Consider the following 20,161-nt stretch of genomic DNA (forward strand, 5'->3'; position numbering starts at 1 on the left):
CGTCAGTTACGTCTCTGCAAACGTCAGCTACGTTGCTGCAAACGTCAGTTACGTCATTGCAAACGTCAGTTACATCTCTGCAAACGTCAGTGACGTTGCTGCAACCGTCAGTTACATCGCTGCAAACGTCAGTTACGTCGCTGCAAACGTCAGTTACGTTTCTGCTAACGTCAGTTACGTCGCTGCAAACATCAGTTACGTTTCTGCAAACGTCAGTTACGTCTCTGCAAACGTCAGTTACGTCTCTGCTAACGTCAGTTACGTCTCTGCAAACGTCAGTTACGTCTCTGCAAACGTCAGTTACGTCTCTGCAAACGTCAGTTACGTCTTTGCAAACCTCATCTACTTCGCTGCAAACGTCAGCTACGTCGCTGCAAACGTCAGTTAAGTCATTGCGAACGTCAGCTATGTCGCTGCAAACGTCAGTTACGTCATTGCAAACGTCAGCTATTTTGCTGCAAACGTCAGCTACGTTGCTGCAAACGTCAGTTACGTCTTTGCAAACGCCAGCTATGTCGCTGCAAACGTCAGTTACGTCTCTGCAAACGTCAGCTACGTCGCTGCAAAACGTCAGCTACATTGCTGCAAACGTCAGTTACGTCTCTGCTAACGTCAGTTACGTCTCTGCAAAACGTCAGTTACGTCTCTGAAAACGTCAGTTAGGTTTCTGCAAACATCAGTTACGTCTCTGCAAACGTCAGTTACGTTGTTGCAAACATCAGTTACGTTGTTGCAAACGTCAGTTACGTCTCTGCAAACGTCAGTTATGTCTCTGCAAACGTCAGTTACGTCTCTGCAAACGTCAGTTACGTCGCTGCAAACGTCAGTTACGTCTCTGCTAGCGTCAGTTACGTCTCTGCAAACGTCAGTTACGTCTCTGCAAACGTCAGCTACGTCGCTGCAAAACGTCAGCTACGTCGCTGCAAACGTCAGCTACATCGCTGCAAACGTCAGTTACGTCTCTGCAAACGTCAGTTACGTCTCTGCAAACGTCAGTTACGTCTCTGCAAACGTCAGTTACGTCGCTGCAAACGTCAGTTCCGTCGTTGCAAACGTCAGTTACGTCTCTGCAAACGTCAGTTACGTCTCTGCAAACGTCAGCTACGTCGCTGCAAACGTCAGTTACGTCATTGTAAACGTCAGTTACGTCGCTGCAAATGTCAGTTACGTCGCTGCAAACGTCAGTTACGTCGCTGCAAACGTCAGTTACGCCACTGCAAACGTCAGCTACGTCATTGCAAACGTCAGTTACATCTCTGCAAACGTCAGTGACATTGCTGCAAACGTCAGTTACAACGCTGCAAACGTCAGGTACGTCGCTGCAAACGTCAGTTACGTCGCTGCAAACGTCAGTTACGTCGCTGCAAACGTCAGTTACGTCGCTGACAACATCAGTTACGTCTCTGCTAACGTCAGTTACGTCGTTGCAAACCTCATCTACTTCGCTGCAAACGTCAGCTACGTTGCTGCAAACGTCAGTTACGTCGCTGCAAACATCAGTTACGTCATTGCGAACGTCAGCTATGTCGCTGCAAACGTCAGTTACGTCATTGCAAACGTCAGCTATTTCGCTGCAAACGTCAGCTACGTTGCTGCAAACGTCAGTTACGTCTTTGCAAACGCCAGCTATGTCGCTGCAAACGTCAGTTACGTCTCTGCTAACGTCAGTTACGTCTCTGCAAACGTCAGTTACGTCTTTGCAAACCTCATCTACTTCGCTGCAAACGTCAGCTACGTCGCTGCAAACGTCAGTTACGTCATTGCGAACGTCAGCTATGTCGCTGCAAACGTCAGTTACGTCATTGCAAACGTCAGCTATTTCGCTGCAAACGTCAGCTACGTTGCTGCAAACGTCAGTTACGTCTTTGCAAACGCCAGCTATGTCGCTGCAAACGTCAGTTACGTCTCTGCTAACGTCAGTTACGTCTCTGCAAACGTCAGTTACGTCTTTGCAAACCTCATCTACTTCGCTGCAAACGTCAGCTACATCGCTGCAAACGTCAGTTACGTCATTGCGAACGTCACCTATGTCGCTGCAAACGTCAGCTACGTTGCTGTAAACGTCAGTTACGTCTCTGCAAACGTCAGTTACGTCGCTGCAAACGTCAGTTACGTCTCTGCTAGCGTCAGTTACGTCTCTGCAAACGTCAGTTACGTCTCTGCAAACGTCAGCTACGTCGCTGCAAAACGTCAGCTACGTCGCTGCAAACGTCAGCTACATCGCTGCAAACGTCAGTTACGTCGTTGCAAACGTCAGTTACATCTCTGCTAACGTCAGTTACGTCTCTGCAAACGTCAGTTACGTCTCTGCAAACGTCAGTTACGTCTCTGCTAACGTCAGTTACGTCTCTGCAAACGTCAGCTACGTCGCTGCAAAACGTCAGCTACATTGCTGCAAACGTCAGTTACGTCTCTGCTAACGTCAGTTACGTCTCTGCAAAACGTCAGTTACGTCTCTGAAAACGTCAGTTAGGTTTCTGCAAACATCAGTTACGTCTCTGCAAACGTCAGTTACGTTGTTGCAAACGTCAGTTACGTCTCTGCAAACGTCAGTTACGTCTCTGCAAACGTCAGTTACGTCTTTGCAAACCTCATCTACTTCGCTGCAAACGTCAGCTACGTCGCTGCAAACGTCAGTTAAGTCATTGCGAACGTCAGCTATGTCGCTGCAAACGTCAGTTACGTTATTGCAAACGTCAGCTATTTTGCTGCAAACGTCAGCTACGTTGCTGCAAACGTCAGTTACGTCTTTGCAAACGCCAGCTATGTCGCTGCAAACGTCAGTTACGTCTCTGCAAACGTCAGCTACGTCGCTGCAAAACGTCAGCTACATTGCTGCAAACGTCAGTTACGTCTCTGCTAACGTCAGTTACGTCTCTGCAAAACGTCAGTTACGTCTCTGAAAACGTCAGTTAGGTTTCTGCAAACATCAGTTACGTCTCTGCAAACGTCAGTTACGTTGTTGCAAACGTCAGTTACGTTGTTGCAAACGTCAGTTACGTCTCTGCAAACGTCAGTTATGTCTCTGCAAACGTCAGTTACGTCTCTGCAAACGTCAGTTACGTCGCTGCAAACGTCAGTTACGTCTCTGCTAGCGTCAGTTACGTCTCTGCAAACGTCAGTTACGTCTCTGCAAACGTCAGCTACGTCGCTGCAAAACGTCAGCTACGTCGCTGCAAACGTCAGCTACATCGCTGCAAACGTCAGTTACGTCTCTGCAAACGTCAGTTACGTCTCTGCAAACGTCAGTTACGTCTCTGCAAACGTCAGTTACGTCGCTGCAAACGTCAGTTCCGTCGTTGCAAACGTCAGTTACGTCTCTGCAAACGTCAGTTACGTCTCTGCAAACGTCAGCTACGTCGCTGCAAACGTCAGTTACGTCATTGTAAACGTCAGTTACGTCGCTGCAAATGTCAGTTACGTCGCTGCAAACGTCAGTTACGTCGCTGCAAACGTCAGTTACGCCACTGCAAACGTCAGCTACGTCATTGCAAACGTCAGTTACATCTCTGCAAACGTCAGTGACATTGCTGCAAACGTCAGTTACAACGCTGCAAACGTCAGGTACGTCGCTGCAAACGTCAGTTACGTCGCTGCAAACGTCAGTTACGTCGCTGCAAACGTCAGTTACGTCGCTGCAAACGTCAGTTACGTCGCTGACAACATCAGTTACGTCTCTGCTAACGTCAGTTACGTCGTTGCAAACCTCATCTACTTCGCTGCAAACGTCAGCTACGTTGCTGCAAACGTCAGTTACGTCGCTGCAAACATCAGTTACGTCATTGCGAACGTCAGCTATGTCGCTGCAAACGTCAGTTACGTCATTGCAAACGTCAGCTATTTCGCTGCAAACGTCAGCTACGTTGCTGCAAACGTCAGTTACGTCTTTGCAAACGCCAGCTATGTCGCTGCAAACGTCAGTTACGTCTCTGCTAACGTCAGTTACGTCTCTGCAAACGTCAGTTACGTCTTTGCAAACCTCATCTACTTCGCTGCAAACGCCAGCTATGTCGCTGCAAACGTCAGTTACGTCTCTGCTAACGTCAGTTACGTCTCTGCAAACGTCAGTTACGTCTTTGCAAACCTCATCTACTTCGCTGCAAACGTCAGCTACATCGCTGCAAACGTCAGTTACGTCATTGCGAACGTCACCTATGTCGCTGCAAACGTCAGCTACGTTGCTGTAAACGTCAGCTACATCGCTGCAAACGTCAGTTACGTCGTTGCAAACGTCAGTTACGTCGTTGCAAACGTCAGTTACGTCTCTGCAAACGTGGCTGACGTCAGTTACGTAACTGACGTTTGCATTGGCGCGAAAATTGAAGCAACAACAAGGTATTTGCTCTAATATGGAGCCAGTTCTTTGTCAGTGGGAACAGAAAGCCCACTTCCAATTAGCTTTGGCCCAGAACCAGCCCTGGAACCGGTTTGGTGGAAAAGGGGCATGTGTGGAGTTTGCATGTTCCCTTGGGTAGCTAATGTGAGCTACCATCACAAAAAACATGCAGCAGGCCAGCTGCATGTCCAGCAAAGCCCAGGACTGACTTAGTAGGTAGGAGCACTAGGAGAAAAAGGGAAAAATCGGGATAAAATTTTTTTTTTTTTAAAAAGGACATCTTAAATGAATCTTAATCTTAAACACATTTCCAAAAATGATGATGGTGATTGGCAGGCGAAATATTAAAAGTTCTGATTTTCAATTAGTCATTGACTATTCAAACAATTTTTTAAATTATGATTCTCATAATTATTAAATGTCTCTTATGCTAAATTTAAAAGCTGAACAAATGAGATTGTTTAAATAATTTGCTAATTAAAAATAAAAAGACAAGAAAGATGGACACTTTATTCAAAAATTCATCTTTTTTTAAAGATTTTGTGGCAGTAGTAGCCTTTATTTGTTCCAGAGATGCAGTCCTACAGACTTCTCTGCTGCTTCTTGAGGACCAACGCCTGCCAATAAAACTGTAGGATTGCATTATGTAGTTGGCGACTCTAAAACTGTAGGACTACATGATGTAATTGGCGACTCTAACCAGGTGCCTAGCAAAATATAAGTGGTTGCAGTTCCCCGCTCTCCAAAAGTTTACCAGGTGCGGCATTATAGAGTCGTTAACCAAAATAATCTTGTAAAAATTAAAACCAATGCGCATTTGGTACCAATTAGAGACCGAAAAATTAGATGCGGACTACTAAATATACGATTGTTAAGCTCCAAGTCTCTATTAGTAAATGATCTAATTACAGAGAGCAGGAGTGATATTTTCTGTTTAACAGAAACATGGTTACAGGAGGAAGAGTATGTTAGTTTGAATGAATCAATTCCGCCCGGGTAGTTTAATACAATGAGGTCTATTACCCAATGTTGCTCGGCCCACCTGCCTAAATCTTACTGTATTCCCTCTATGCATATATTTTATACACATGCCCATTTTTCCTCGAGTAAATATGGTGCCTGCATTTTTATACACACAATTATTAATATTGATTTTACTATTTTTTATTTATTTATGGGTTTGTTATTATATAAGTATATTTTGGAGTGAATAACTATGTTGTTTTCTCTTGTTTTATTTGCTTAATACTTAAGTATAATGTTTAAAAATGTTGTATGCAGCTGAAAAAGGAAAAAGAAAGAAGAAAATGTATATGATGTATTGTTGTTGAAAACAAAATAAAAATTAAGTTCCAAAAAAAAAAAGGGGTCACCAATGTGGCAGGATGAAGCTCGACTCCAGAGGTTGGTAAACAGGACTTTATTGCAGACAACGGAATCACAACTGACAACAGAAACTGACAGCTGACAACTGACACAGAACATGCGTTGTTAAGCAACCATAAAACTCCCCGTGACCACGCCCCCTTCCCTACAATCCTGACGGGTGCGAGGTCCGTAATTGTGTCCGCCACAAGGTATTATTTTAGCAGATGTTTGTCCAATGAAGCTATTGCTAAATTTAGGGAGGCCCTTGCTCATCTTACGACAGTGGAAAATTTAGATGAAGTTGCTCCTTTGAAAAGGAAGGTTTCCAACCATAGGAGCTTAACTCCCTGGTATAATTCAGATATCCGCATGTTGAAACAAAATGTGCGTAAAATGGAAAGGAAGTTGTACTCTTGTAAGTCCGTAGACTCCTATCGTGAATGGAAAGATATTCTAATAGTAAAAAAGCCATTCGCAAAGCCAGACCAGCTTATTATTCAACGTTGATAGAGGATAACAAAAGTAACCCACGTTTTCTGTTCAGCACTGTAGCCAGGCTGACAAAGAGTCACAACTCTGTTGAGCCCCCCCGCCCCCCTCCCCTCTCGTTCTCTGCACATTCGCTCTCGTTCTCTGAACCAGAACCGCAAGCACGTCAACACTACTACACGCTCGTATCTTAGATCGTTATTCACCCATTCAGGCATGGATCTCGTGTCGTTATCGCCATCGGATGATTCCAGTGGTCAGCCGCGGTACTGCAACAAAAAATCCCATGGGGCCCAGAAAGCTTTTCCCATAGACCGCAATAGTAAAAGAGAAGCCTCTAAAACCGTTCACAGGACACCTCCAGCTGTAATCACCGGCAATTACTAATCCCATGGTTTCAGGTCAATTACCTACTTCAGTTTCTGGCACCGGGATGCCAGCGCCCCCCGCTGCCCAACTCCAGCAACTGCAACAGCTAACTTCGGCCGGGGTTTTGTTGTGTCTTGAAATAAGACAACTTTGTAGGTCTTTTACTTTTCTTTATTCCAGCAACAGCAAGCGTACAACATCACGAGGTAACTCCTAACCCTAACCCTAACCCCCCCCAGCCAACCAATCCGTCATCCCAACGCTTTCGCTTCCCGCCCTTCTTCAGTTCCGGCCAACCTTTGCAAACATTTCTACAACAGCTAAATTCGGCCGGGGTAACTAGCACCAGGATGCTAGCACCCCCCTCAGCCCACCCCCAGCACCTACAATGGCTAAAACTTCAGCCGGGGTTGCCAGCACCGGGATGCAAGCACCCCCCTGCTCTTTCAGCAGCCTCAACCACCAGCGGTAGAAGGGGCTCTCGGCACCGGATTGCCGAGGTCCTCTGCCTCCCAGCTCCGTCGGCCCCAGCGGGTGCCTCGGTTGGAGCCGGCGGCATCGGGGTGTTGGTGCCCGGCCGGCTACTTGTCCAGCGTCCTCGGTCTGTCCCTCCGCTTCGGAGGCAGCGGCTTTTTATCAGTGCCGCATCCGCTTCGCTTCCGGGGCTGCAGCTCGCCTTCATTGGTTTGGCGAGGCCGCGTGCTGGGGCGCACTGGACACTGAGCGGTCCCCCGTCTTCGCCGCCGCTCGGCCCTGGTGCGCTCTTCGCGCGGTGCCCCGTCGCGCCCAGCTTTGTCCTGCTCCGTTCCTGCCCGCGCCGTGCCTAATTCCACCCGAGCAAGTTTTTTGGCTTTCTCCCGGTTGTCGTCGGCAGCGCCGCCGGCGCCCTCGCTCCGGCGCGCACATAATCCGCCCCGTCTGTTGGCATTCCAATAACCAAGGGCATTGATGCTAAAGGCAGGCCCATCATGCATCAAGGAGGCCGCTCCATCCGTAATAACTTCAATGACACCGGCTGCAATTTGTCCCAGTGCCGCTTCCTCCACGTCTGCTCCTACCGTGGTGGCGGGCACGCCCGCCCCGCCTGCCCGCACAACCCAACTTCGCGGAAACTAGGCGAGCATCTCTCTACACCTATCAACATTCCCGCTTGGAGGCGGCACTTCGCAAATCACTCTAATCCGTGCTTTGTCAAGTTCCTTGTCAAGGGTTCAGTAAAGGTTTCCACCCCGGCATTATATCACTTCCGTCCTCATCTTTCGAACGCAAAATCTACTGTCCGCCATAAACGAGCCGGAATCAGTCGATCGCTCGCTCGCCAAGGAAGTTAAGGAAGGCTTCACTCATCCCTCCTTTCCGAACTTTCGAATCAGCCCTCTCGGCATTGCAACCAGGAAATACTCAGGAAAGAAACATATCATCGTCGATCTTTCAGCGCCTCATGGCAGTTCCATTCCAAGCATCAATAGCCTGATTCCGAGCGAAGACTTCTCCCTTTACTACGCCACCATCAATCACGCCATTGCCCTCATTAAACTCACCGGGAAAAGGCCGTGGCTCTCAAAAGCAGATATCACCAGCGCTTTCAAGGTTGTCCCCATTCACCCAGACTTCTGGCAATACTAATTCCGCCGGCGAGGTGCATACTACTTGCAGTCAGGCTCACCATCGGCTGCAAGAGCAGCCCCTAACTTTTCGACACCTTATCAGAGGCCCTCTGCTGGATCCTCTCCAACAACCACGGTATTCCTTCCTCGTCCATCTCTTGAATGATTTCCTCATCGTTACCCCACTCTCATCGCCACCCGCTTCCGGCCTGGTCACCCTGACTTCCGTTTTCTCCCAACTCTGGGTTCCATTTTCCGCTGAGAAAACGGAGGGCCCCTCCACTTCCCTCGAATTCCTCGGTATCACTCTTGATACGGATCCGTTTCAGGCTTCTCTTCCAACCGAAAAGCTCAACCGAATCAGTCTTCTCATTTCCAATTTCCTCTTAGCCCCAGGCCGCACCTAACGGGATCCTTTCTCGTATGATGACCAACTGGCTCAACCTCACGACATCAATCTATACACCGATGCTGCTCCTTCACTCGGTTTTGGGGGCTTTTACGATGGCAGATGGTTCGCAGCAGGATGGCCCTCAGAGCGTGCAAACGAATACCACAACGCATCGACCAAACCATAGATCATCATCGCCATCGTCATCGCCATCGCCATCGCCATCGTCATCACCATCGTCATCGGCATCGTCATCTTCATCGCCATCGTCACCGCCATCGTCACCGCCATCGTCATCGCCATCGTCATCGCCATCATCATCGCCATCGCCGTCGTCATCGCCATCTTCATCGTCATCGCCATCATCATCGCCATCGTCATCGCCACCGTCATCGTCATCGCCATCATCTTCATATCGATAAGTATCGACATAATCTTTTTTTTTTTGGGGGGGGGGGGGGGGTGACGACCTCCACTACCAATCCAGGAAGCAGGAACACACGGAGACACACGTCAAGCACTGGAAATCTGCAACAAAAAAACACAAACAAAGCACGAAACCGGCACGGAGCCAACCAAAACAATAACAGCAATCGACCTAAATCTTGAGATCTGATCGCAGTCTGAGCTAAGCTATCGCTACCGCTACCTAAACCCAAAAACTAGAGAGCCAGCATGCAGGTGAACAAGCCAGTGTGTATGTCTGTGTGTGTGTGTGTGTGTGTGTGTGTATGTATATGATCATGCGTGTGTGTGTGTGTGTGTGTGTGTGTGTGTGTGTGTGTGTGTGTGTGTGTGTGTGTGTGTAAATGCATGTGACTAAGTGACTATATGTGTGTGTGTGTGTGTGTGTGTGTGTGTGTGTGTGTGTGTGTGTGTGTGTGTGTGTGTGTGTGTGTTTAATAAACCAAACAAAGCTCCACCTGAAGTGTATCTATAGTGGGCGAGGGGGGGGAGCAACCCCGCCACCCGCGAGACCAGAGGCTGACACGGAAGAGCCCGGAACCCAGGCCACCGGCAACCCCACAGAGGGGAGAAGTAGGAGGGAGGCAACCCACCGCCTGCGAGGCCCCCCTCCCCCCCCCCCGGCGGCGGCCGAGGGGGCCCGCGGGCGGGGCCCCCACGGCGCGGGAAGAAGCAGCCAGGGATCCCGCGGCGGCGGACCGCGACCCAGGCAATCCCCGGCCACCCGGTCCGGGCCGGACACGCGGCCAGGAGGCCCTCACCCTTCAGGCCAACGACCCCCACCCAGCAGGGGGCCAGCCTGCCCGGAGAGACAGAGCCGCCCCGGCTGCCGACGCGGGCAGGCGCACCCGTCCCCCACGAAAGTGGCCCTCCAAGACCAGAGGGGCGCCCCGCCGCAGAGGCAGCGGGGGGGACCGGAGACGGGCCCGGAGAGAGGGAACCCCCCAACAAGGCGACACCCGTGCAGGCCCGACAACGGAGGGCCCCAGACCCAGGCATCCCATTCATTCATCCATTCACCTATCCGATACCTATACTAATAATAATATAATATACTATACATAATAATAATAATAATAATAATAATAATAATAACCATCTTTGTATAATATAATATTCTTAAATTATTAAGTTTTGATGTCCTGCCAATGGAGGCTCAAATCCTCCATGGCAGGACCCTTCCATACCGCATTCTCACCGACACCGACATACAATCACGCACCGTTTCCTCCTCCCCGGGGGGGTCCAGCACCGCCAGAAGGCACCCCAGGCTGCACGGCGGGCCCTGCCAGGCCCGGGTAACCCGACCCACCTGTCCCAGGCCAGTGAGGGAACGCGGGTGATGTGGGACCCCCTCCCGCCCCTGGTGTTGAGTGCGTGTGATTAATGCCATAAAAACAGGGAGGGGGGAGGGCCAAGTATCGATTGACACCGACCCCCCCCCCTCCCGAACTACGTGTCCTTGTCAAATGTATTTATTAAGTGTTGAATGTGCAGTGTCTATTTTGCTGTTAAAACTGTGAGGCGGGGAGTGCCGGGCCACGCGGGACGGTGCCCCCCACGACCCGGACCCCCCGCCCTTCGTCTATGTACGTATGAATCGTGTAGGGGGGGAAAGAGGGGGAGCGGAGGCCGAAGCCAGGAAGCAGGACCAGCAAAGCCGGCCCTGGTAAGACACCCGCGTCCCCCCACCGGCCGTCCAGTAGACGGGGGCCGGCCCTCCGAGCCGGGCCAGGGCCCCACCGTACCTCCACGGGCGCCCTCGGCGCCGCCGGAGCCCCCAGACGGAGGGGGAAACGGTCCAACATCCGCGGGGCCCTGTCCCTAGCCGGCCCCCACCGGCTAGGGACAGGGCCCCGCGGCCCCCCCCACCGCCCCCCAGTATCGACATAATCAATAAAGGACGCTCCAACTCCACATCTATCATGCCGTTCATGCGCCGTCTAGTCTGGCACTCAGTCATACATCAATATATCCTCCGTGCAGCACATGTCCCCGGTCACTCCAAAACCATCGCCGACTCTCTTTCTCGTTTCTCATTTCCGAAGACCAATCACCACTGAATACTTCGAGACCCTGGCCAACTACTTGTCATTCCGGAAAACACAGAGCACATCTTCGACAGATCCTTTTTGCGTCCGAGTCAGGACAGTCGTCACCAGTTTCTGGTTTCACCATCGCTTCCGTCATATACTCTCCTTATCTGGCATCTCTCCCACGCACTCTTCCGGTCACTCCTTTAGGATCGGAGCCGCCACTTCAGCCTCCCGCTACGTATCCCAGAGCACCTCATACAGCTCATGGGCCGACGGTCCTCCCAAACTATCATCGCTACATTCGCTCAGATCTTAGCGACCTCAGATCCGCTCAGTCTCATCTCCTTAAATAATCCACGGTTTTGGGGGTTCGTCGTTGCCAGGGCGCTGCGGCGGATTCCCTACCAGCTTCCCCACAACGCATCGACCGATCCATAGATCGTCATCGTCATTGTCATCGTCATCGCCATTATCATCACCATCGTCATCGTCATCATCTTCGTATCAATAAATCAATTAAACGTATCCTGTTGATGGTGTGGTCCTTGCTAGTGAATTGGAGCTTAACCAGCGAGTTTCAGGAGCAGGACCACGCCTCAACCACGCCTCTTGCGGCACCACGCCTCTTCCGGCATACCTTCAAATACTAACCTAACCCTCAGTTCCTCTTCGCTCTCGTTCTCTGCACCCCTCCCACCCCTCTCTTTCTCTACCTCATAGATTCCTAGGGGGTTCGTCGTTGCCCGGTCGGTGCGGCGGATTCCCTACCAGCTTCCCCACAACGCATCGACCGATCCATAGATCATCATCGTTATTGTCATTGTCATCGCCATTATCATCACCATCGTCATCGTCATCATCTTCGTATCAATAAATCAATTAAACGTATGCTGTTGATGGTGTGGTCCTTGCTAGTGAAATAGACGCTATATAAATACATTTGAATTGAATAGAGAGAGAGGGGGGGAAGTTCACGGAGGAAAGAGCAACAGGCCAGGATTGGAACCAACGCTGCCTGCACGAGGGCAAAAGCCTCCACTCAACCCACTAAGCTATCAGGGGCCCCAAAAATACATGTTTTTAGTCACTTTGCTGCCAGTCGCCGTGGTGTTCCCTTAGCCGCCTCTATATGGTTTTTCTCCCGCTGCGCTCCACTGTGCCATGGGCACATCTCTGCAGAAACAGGAAGGGAGGGTTAAGCCCGACTCTGCTGAAAAACACGTCAGATCATTTTTAAAAAGCTTTTTTCCCCAGTGGGATGGGGGTGCTGAGATCCTCAGCAATCCCACTTCCCCGGCTATGGTGGCCACGGTTACACAATGTTTTTAAATTCGGAATTAAATAATTCAGAATTAAACTATTTCCCTTCGAGTTTACATCGAAATAGTAATTCTGAATAGAGCTTTACATGGAAAACACGTTTGATCGGCTTTATCCAATTCCTCTTAAGGTCTGGGGGTTGGGAAGGTTCTGATTGGATAGGGGGGCAGACCGGAAGTTAAACTACCGGAAGAAAAACAAACTTATTTTTATGTTTCCTGTTTCCATCTGTTCTTTTAATGATTTCCAGGTCCTCCAAGCTATTTATTAAATAAATGGTCTCTGCTCTTGACCACCGTTTACTGCGTGCTGCCATCTTGAAACTTTGTTTGGAAAACCAGCCCAGCGCGGAATATAAGCGTCATGAAGACAGACGGGCGAGGGAACGAGGATTAATTTAAAGCGGAATGAGTGTATACATGATCGCGGAATTATTCTATTCGGATTTAAAATCGGAATAACCCAGCCACTTACTTCGGAATTAAGTTTAATTCGGAATGGCCATTTTCATTCGGTGTTTACATGGTCATTTTTACTCATTTTAAATCGGATTTAATTTTAATTCTGAATTAAAGAGGAATTCAACTTCCCATGTAAACACACTCGGTGTCATCACTGTGTTCAAACATCACCATACAAAATTCACCATTAGAAGAAGAAAGTTAAATACTTTTACATTTATCAGATGACTTTTGTTGTCTGTTTCAGAAGCTGGAAGAACGTTTCAGGATCAGCAGGAGAGAGCTAATAACGTTTGAGTTCACCATCCTGGTTGCCCTGGAGATGGCGCTCTACCTCCCTGAGAGTCAAGTCATGCCACATTACAGACGGCTGGTGCAGCAGCAGCAGGTGTAGCAGCTGCTGGCTCAACGGCACAGGGGCACACTCTTCCTTCCCTCCTCCCTCCAGAGACTCAGCACCTCCTAACTGTGACACTGTGAGGCTCCTGATGCCTGGCCCAGAGGCTGGCGGTCTCCATCACACCATCAGTAGCAGCACTGACCCATCACAGCCCTGGAAATCTAACTTGAAAACTGGTGCCCATTTGAACATTGAAACTGTGTTTTCGTCCTCTTTTGCCTTTAAAAGGGACAAATACCTTTTGAGATGTGAAAAAAAGTGGATGGTAATTAATTAATAGAGTTAGTTAACACAAGAATTAGGTAATAGAGGTTATGCATTGACGTCACTTTCCCACTGGACCAGCCCCCTTACTGCACTGAGTGGCAAAAATGGCTGCAACTAGTGGAGAAGACGGGATAACTGATTATCGGGTTAAATTTAAGGCAGTTGGATTTGACAGTGATCCATACAGTTACCCCAAGAACCACTGGTCATGGACATTAATATTTGGCCATGAATCCAGTTTCCTGATATTTACATGTACTTAATTTATATGCCGGGGAAATACACAAAGCAAAGCTTGAAGGCTTACAAAAGTCTTGACGGTTGGTCCGACTTCAAGGCAGGATTTGTTGTAGAAATTAAAGTGATGAGGACACCGAACTTTATGATTTGACCGTTTAAAGTTAGCTACCCAAAAATCCAACATTACCTGATACAAAATGGGAACCACAAATCCACGTTTCGGTGTCTGGAATCCAGTTGTTTCTGTGAATTGCAGCGATCCATTTGTCTCTCTTAAGCTTATTTTTTGGCAGTCTGTAAAAACGATAACTCTGATTTCTTGTTAAATCTATGAGTACAGTTGATCCCACAACAGCTCTTTCCCATTTTAGATGTTTTCCAGTTGCTCAAACTGAAAGTTTACGCTGCCACTCAGTCTTTCTGCCACTCAGTCTTTCCGTCACTCAGTCTTTCTGACACTCAGTCTTTCTGACACTCAGTCTTTCTGACACTCAGTCTTTCTGACACTCAGTGGGCGTAACCCGCTGTGAAGTCGTATCTGTGACGTCATGCACATTCCCTCTATTGATGTGTTCTTGCAGCACTTAGGGTTAACAGTCAGGTCACTACTTTCATTGTGCCAACAATCACTTAGCAATCATGAATCAGAAGCATTTGACAATCATTTTTGAAGTTTCCCTGATTCAGTTTGACCTTTGAAGACATCAGCCAGGCTTCACTGCCCTGCCAGGCTCCTGTAGAGGACTTTTGATGTTCAAGTGCCTTTTGACAAAGGATGTCAAAAATGTGATCGCTCATGCAACGCAGAGCTGTTACTTTGGTCTTCCCATAATGGAATTGAAACAAGCAACTTTATTTTCAAAAAGGAACCCCAACTAATAAAGCTTGCAAGCCTGAACATGTTGTATTGCTATCAAAATACTTTGGAACATTAGTGTTTTGAACTACAGTACCCATCATCGCTTCACATGCATGTTACAGTTTCTTGTCAAAAAGCAACATGTTTTCCAACAAGTCTTCAAAGTTTTTTCAAATAACAGAAGGAGCAAAGACAACAAGATTCTCCACCATTTTCCCGAATCATCTTCACTGATCTGGGACCTTTGTCAGCTCATGATAACAAGAAAAAAGTTTGCGGTTAGTGACAGAAGACTAACAAAAGATTAGGAATTGAATTGAATAATCCTTTATCTATAAAGGAGGGTAAATTATATTGTTGCAGCATTAAGTATTGGGAATAAATGGCTCAGTTCATATATAATTTAACAAACTGTTGAACACAGGAAGTATAGCAGTTGTGACTGTAATAAAAATAAATCACCACTGAAGCAATGGCATATTGCATTTGCAGCAATCAAGTTTCCTATGAGATAATATGGATATACAGTAAACTCACAGCCAACAAGGTTCAGAGATGCTTCTTGATATCAAATGTCTGCAGATAATCCCAGTGTTGGATATAATAGTCCATACAAGTCATATTGGTTCCTCAGGCCTGTTGTCATGTTGTTGTCCCCCCACCGGTCTTCACAAAAATACTCTGACACAAAAAATAACTGTAGAGAAAACATCTAGTATCTGGTATCTGGATGTTCTTCTCCATGTAGTGTAGTTTTTTCATACAACATCAGCAGTGTTCTACAAGTCTGTCCAGGTGTGCAGTTCAACACTGAGGTTTGGGTTATTCTGGAAGTTCCCTCACACGTCTGAGAGATGCTGCCCTCCAGCTATGCAGCTGAGGGACTTTAAAGGACAACCCTTTTACTGTAGACACTTTTACTGTTCGTGTCTCTCAGACACCCAAACGGAAACACAAAGCGTGTTCAATTTAAAGTCGATTGCAAAGAAAGGCTTCGTGTTTGACAGGAAGAAGTCACTGTGGCTCCAAACTTCCTCGTTCCTTCCTGCAACCACAAACATTTTTGTTAATGAACTGCAATATAAAAGCAATAACTTATTATTATCATTGTAACATAAAGAGATGACTATTAACAAAGCTGGGGTTTCTAATATGATGTTTGTAGCTATGTTTGTCTTCATTGTTCAATAGCACACTGAAACACAAGAAGCTTTAAGAGCTGTTAATGTTTACTTTTGTTAGCAGGCCACACTGGACAAAATCGACCAGCACAAGCATTTCCTGCAGAACCTTGGTTGTTTTTGCACATTGCCTTTTATTTTCTCACCAATCTTTATATTATCACAAAGAAACGAGGGTCATATTTTTCTACAAACCAAACATATTCGTTTATTTTAATATTATATGAAAAAAAATTGACATTTCATTGAAATGTATTTATTGCTAATACTGAAGTAGAGGTGAAAATAACTCCAGATGACTTTTGAATACAAATCCTGACTGATGTGCATCTTCACTAATCATGGTACTTCATCTGCACGTCAGCTTTGGAGCAGGAGTGTGTTCACATCACACATAAAAAGGGTGACATTGGATCAGAGTTCTGAAACATGATCCAAACCTGTCAGGTTCAGTTTGAGTTATTGTTACATATGCTTGAATAACCACAAAGAAATAAAGTCCAGAAAACTTAAAACTACTTTTTATTTGGTATTGGTGCACTAGTCCCTGACATTAGTGTGTGTTTTCCCATATCCACGTCATATGTCACATGACTGGCTGCTCACCTACAGGATTAAGCCTGATTCATGGTTCTGCGTTAAACCAACGCAGATCCTACGCCGTTGCCGTGACACCGTTGTGAACCCTTCAGACTTCTCCGTCACTCCATTTCGCGTGGTGCAATACCCCCCCAGAGCGCTAGGGGGTTGCGTTCTTTTCCGGAGAAAAGACAAGGCGATTCATGCTCGAAAACCCTCCAATGTGACTGAATTACAACAATTTTATTGTTATCGTCGTCTCTAGTTGATTCTTTATTTAGCTTCCGGTTTTTCCGGTCACAGTGAACAATGGCGACCGAGAGAGAACCGGAACCGGAAATGCGTTGCTACCAAGCAAATCAATCCCAGCCCTCTCGGTCTGCGTTGGGTCGTAGTTCAATTTTTTGGGAGGTTCACGTCAGGCTACGGAGAAACTCCTGCGTAGTCGCATACCCTACGGTGTAGGTTTAACGCAGAACCAGAATTCAGGCTTTACACGTCATGTGACTCTCGCACGTAAGAGTAAAGACTGTTGTTGATAGCATAAACAGCTCATGATCTTCCAGTCATTTTTTCTCTACATTAGAGATGTCTCATATTTATTATTTGCAGCTTTTATTCTGTCAGCTGATCTTCATCGTCCTCTGTTTCTATAATCATGTGCCACAGCATTTATTATTAAGCATCAGTCTTATTTAAACTTCACGTTAACTTTCATTGGTTTGTATCCATTATTATGTTTCTCTTCTGAGGACAGAAAAACTGTAAAGGGAAATATTTTTCAAAGTGTTTGTCTTCCTTTTATACTTATACTGAGTTTGATTTTAATTAATGTTCTTTTTGAGTTGAGTTTTCATTTCATGTTTTACTTGATTTTTTTTTCCTGACAACATTGAAGAACCGTGTAGGTTTTTGGCAGCATTGCAGTTGAAGCATCACATGTTGTGAAATATTAGTTTTTGTTTAGCGTTCAACTGTTGCAACTATTTTTTAACAAAGTCACTCAATATTTAGGGAAAAACAGACTAAAGATATTTTGCATCAGATGAACCTGCAACAGCTGCAGTATGTTACACTGCAGGGCAGTTTGGTGTTCACTGAAATACTGGAGGAAATGAAATAATATATTTGAAGACCTTATACTGTTAAATACCAATGTTAAGCATCAAGTATATTTTCATTAAAATGTGTAAATCAAAGTCTCTTTTTATTGTGTTATTTTTCACATATATACGGAGCCCCCGAGTGGCCACTGGAGGAAAAAATAAATAAAGAACGCTAACTCGAGCCCTCGATATCCTAATTCGTTCGCTCGATATCCTAATTCGTTCGCTCGATATCCTAAATCGAGGGAACAAAATAATTATTTCGAGGGAACGAATTAATTATTTCGTTCCCTCGATTTAGGATATCGAGCGAACGAATTAAGTATTTCGTTCCCTCGAAATAATAGAGAGAGTCGCAATCTACGTCATCACCTGGCGCAGCCGCCATGCTGGAGGAACCATTAGCAGCTCTTCAGACCACTACGCACCGCGTACAGACGTGCCCCCTCTTCGTCGTCTTTTACGTGAAATCGTTACTTTACATTATTCTGTAAACCCTGGTAGCCTGTTGCTGTGTTGTGGCTGCAGCAGCAGCTCCACATAACAGACGTGGGGAAAAAAATCGCTAATGGTTTAACTTTTCACCGGTTCCTGCTCGGAGGCAGAACCTCCAAACATCTGAGATAACAAACAGTCGTCGGCTCGCGGCTGTAAGACGACCAAATATAACCTTCCACATTATCCCGATGTCGATGAGAGTCTGCTCCCTGCATTTTCATTCTGGTAAGTTAAAGATGCTGTATGATTATCTTTTTATACATTGTCTCTCCTTCAACTGCAACACCACACACACACATACAAGCGCTCACACAAACACACGTAAAGGCAGTCATAAGGCTAACACTATGCATTACATAGACGTGACACTCATAATCATGACATGTAAGATCATAATCATAAAGTCATTACAGGTGCCTTGTCATGATTATGAGTGCCACATCTATGTTATGCACATCCATTCAAATAAGTGTTCCTATCATAACATAACATTAAGGTTCTATATTTTTTCAAGACTTATGTTTTGGGATGATAATTTTGATTGTGTTACCAGGAAAACCAGCAAATGAAATGTACAGCTCCCACCCAGACTGAGGCCCATCTCTCAACCTGGGCCACACTAAGATAAATGTCACATCGACTGCACGCTATGAGAGAAGGGAAGGAGAAAACGGCGGAGGACTGACAGTACACCTGCGATGGATGACACAGTTATGGATGACCTTCTTCCAGCAGGTAAGCCTTACAGAGCCAGCAGATACAAGACCATATCTTGTTTTTGTTGCAGCTGTATGTGGCGCATTTAGCTCTAATGATTTCCTTCAGAATATACTATATCTTATCTGATCCACAGTGGAGACACCAGCACCAGTAGACGATGGAGCTGACCAGAGATCGCTGACAGAATGTGACTTCTGTCATCGTCGGCAGGATGAAATCAAGCAGCTGCTGGAAGAGAACAGGGCCCTGAAACGGGAGCTCGGTCAGAGGAAAATGGGTGAACATTTCCTGAAGGATGACATCAACAAAGTGAAGTACTACACTGAACTTCCACACCTCGAAGTTGTCATGGGTGTTCTAGCCTGTGTTGCAAAAATGAGTGATGCTAAAACCCACACTGAAATAAATGTGTCTGAAATACAGCCATAAGTGTCTGTCGCATCCATACCCACAATCTTCACAATAAACATACTTAAATGCATATGTCTTATAAACAAGGAGAAATAACAGTTTGATGTGCAAAAAAAAGAAGTGTTTATTTGAAAGTATTGCAACCTGAGAACACAGAACCTAGTGCAATTTGAATGCTTAAAAACATTGTTACAATTTAAAAAATGGAGGTAGTGCAATTTCTTATATTGCAATAATAAATATACATGTTACATATAAATGCTTTCAATACCAAAATTAAATAGGTATCTATACAATAACATATTGAAAACAACAACATGTTGCAAGAATGGATACAAGTAAACAATGGAGGTAGTGCAATTATTTCAATAATAATAGTATATATCCATGTTTCTTATAAATAAATAGGTATCAATACTATATATATATTTATATAATATACAGTATTTCTTATTGTCTAGCAGTGTGGCTTGGGGCTTGTGCCTGCTGGCTGGCGTCCGTAGGCCAGGCATGGGAGTGTTGTCATCGATGGCTCTCCTAAGAGGAGACAAATGAACATACATTAGTTCATTTGTCATAAAACTGTAGAAAGCAGCAGTAATACTAAAGTAACACTTTACTGTTTTTATATATATATGTATATATATATATATATATATATATATATATATATATATATATATATGTGTGTGTGTGTGTGTATGTATGTATATATATATATATATATATATATATATATATATATACATGGGTCAGATTAAAGCAGCGTTCCTCCTTTTATAGTTCAGGATAACTTCAGCGGCCATGTAGAACACGATAGTTGGCATCTGCTGACTCCTGGCTGGCTGGGATCGGTTGGCTTGACTGCAAAACGCCACAGCAGCAATCCTATGTTCAGATTTAGGGCAGGGATTACAGGCGCATCAATCTGGGGTAAAACAAAGGAAAACAGGAGATATAAGATTTAAAAGACTTTCATGGCAGCCATTTCAAGTTAAGCCTGGTAATCACACCCCTTGTTAATTATAAGTGGACCATGCCAAGACTTTCTCGATAAT

The 20,161-nt window shown here is 46.1% G+C and overlaps 1 protein-coding gene and 1 long non-coding RNA gene across 2 annotated transcripts in view; both read left to right on the forward strand.

The window, feature by feature from the left end:
- The window catches only part of cables2b (Cdk5 and Abl enzyme substrate 2b), a 260,020-nt gene extending 242,465 nt beyond the window's left edge, over window positions 1-17,555 (forward strand). Inside the window, 1 exon segment of the mRNA XM_061735119.1 lies at window positions 13,090-17,555. Coding sequence (XP_061591103.1) covers window positions 13,090-13,236 — 147 coding nt within the window. The 3' untranslated portion in view covers window positions 13,237-17,555.
- A 422-nt stretch (window positions 17,556-17,977) lies between these two features.
- LOC133456215 (uncharacterized) lies at window positions 17,978-19,041 on the forward strand. Its single transcript, XR_009783785.1, has 3 exons — window positions 17,978-18,197; window positions 18,526-18,707; window positions 18,826-19,041. It is a non-coding gene; the product is annotated as an uncharacterized LOC133456215 (long non-coding RNA).
- Window positions 19,042-20,161: the final 1,120 nt, after the last annotated feature.

Source organism: Cololabis saira, chromosome 12, assembly GCF_033807715.1.
Source record: "Cololabis saira isolate AMF1-May2022 chromosome 12, fColSai1.1, whole genome shotgun sequence".
In the NCBI taxonomy this organism is placed as follows: domain Eukaryota; kingdom Metazoa; phylum Chordata; class Actinopteri; order Beloniformes; family Belonidae; genus Cololabis; species Cololabis saira.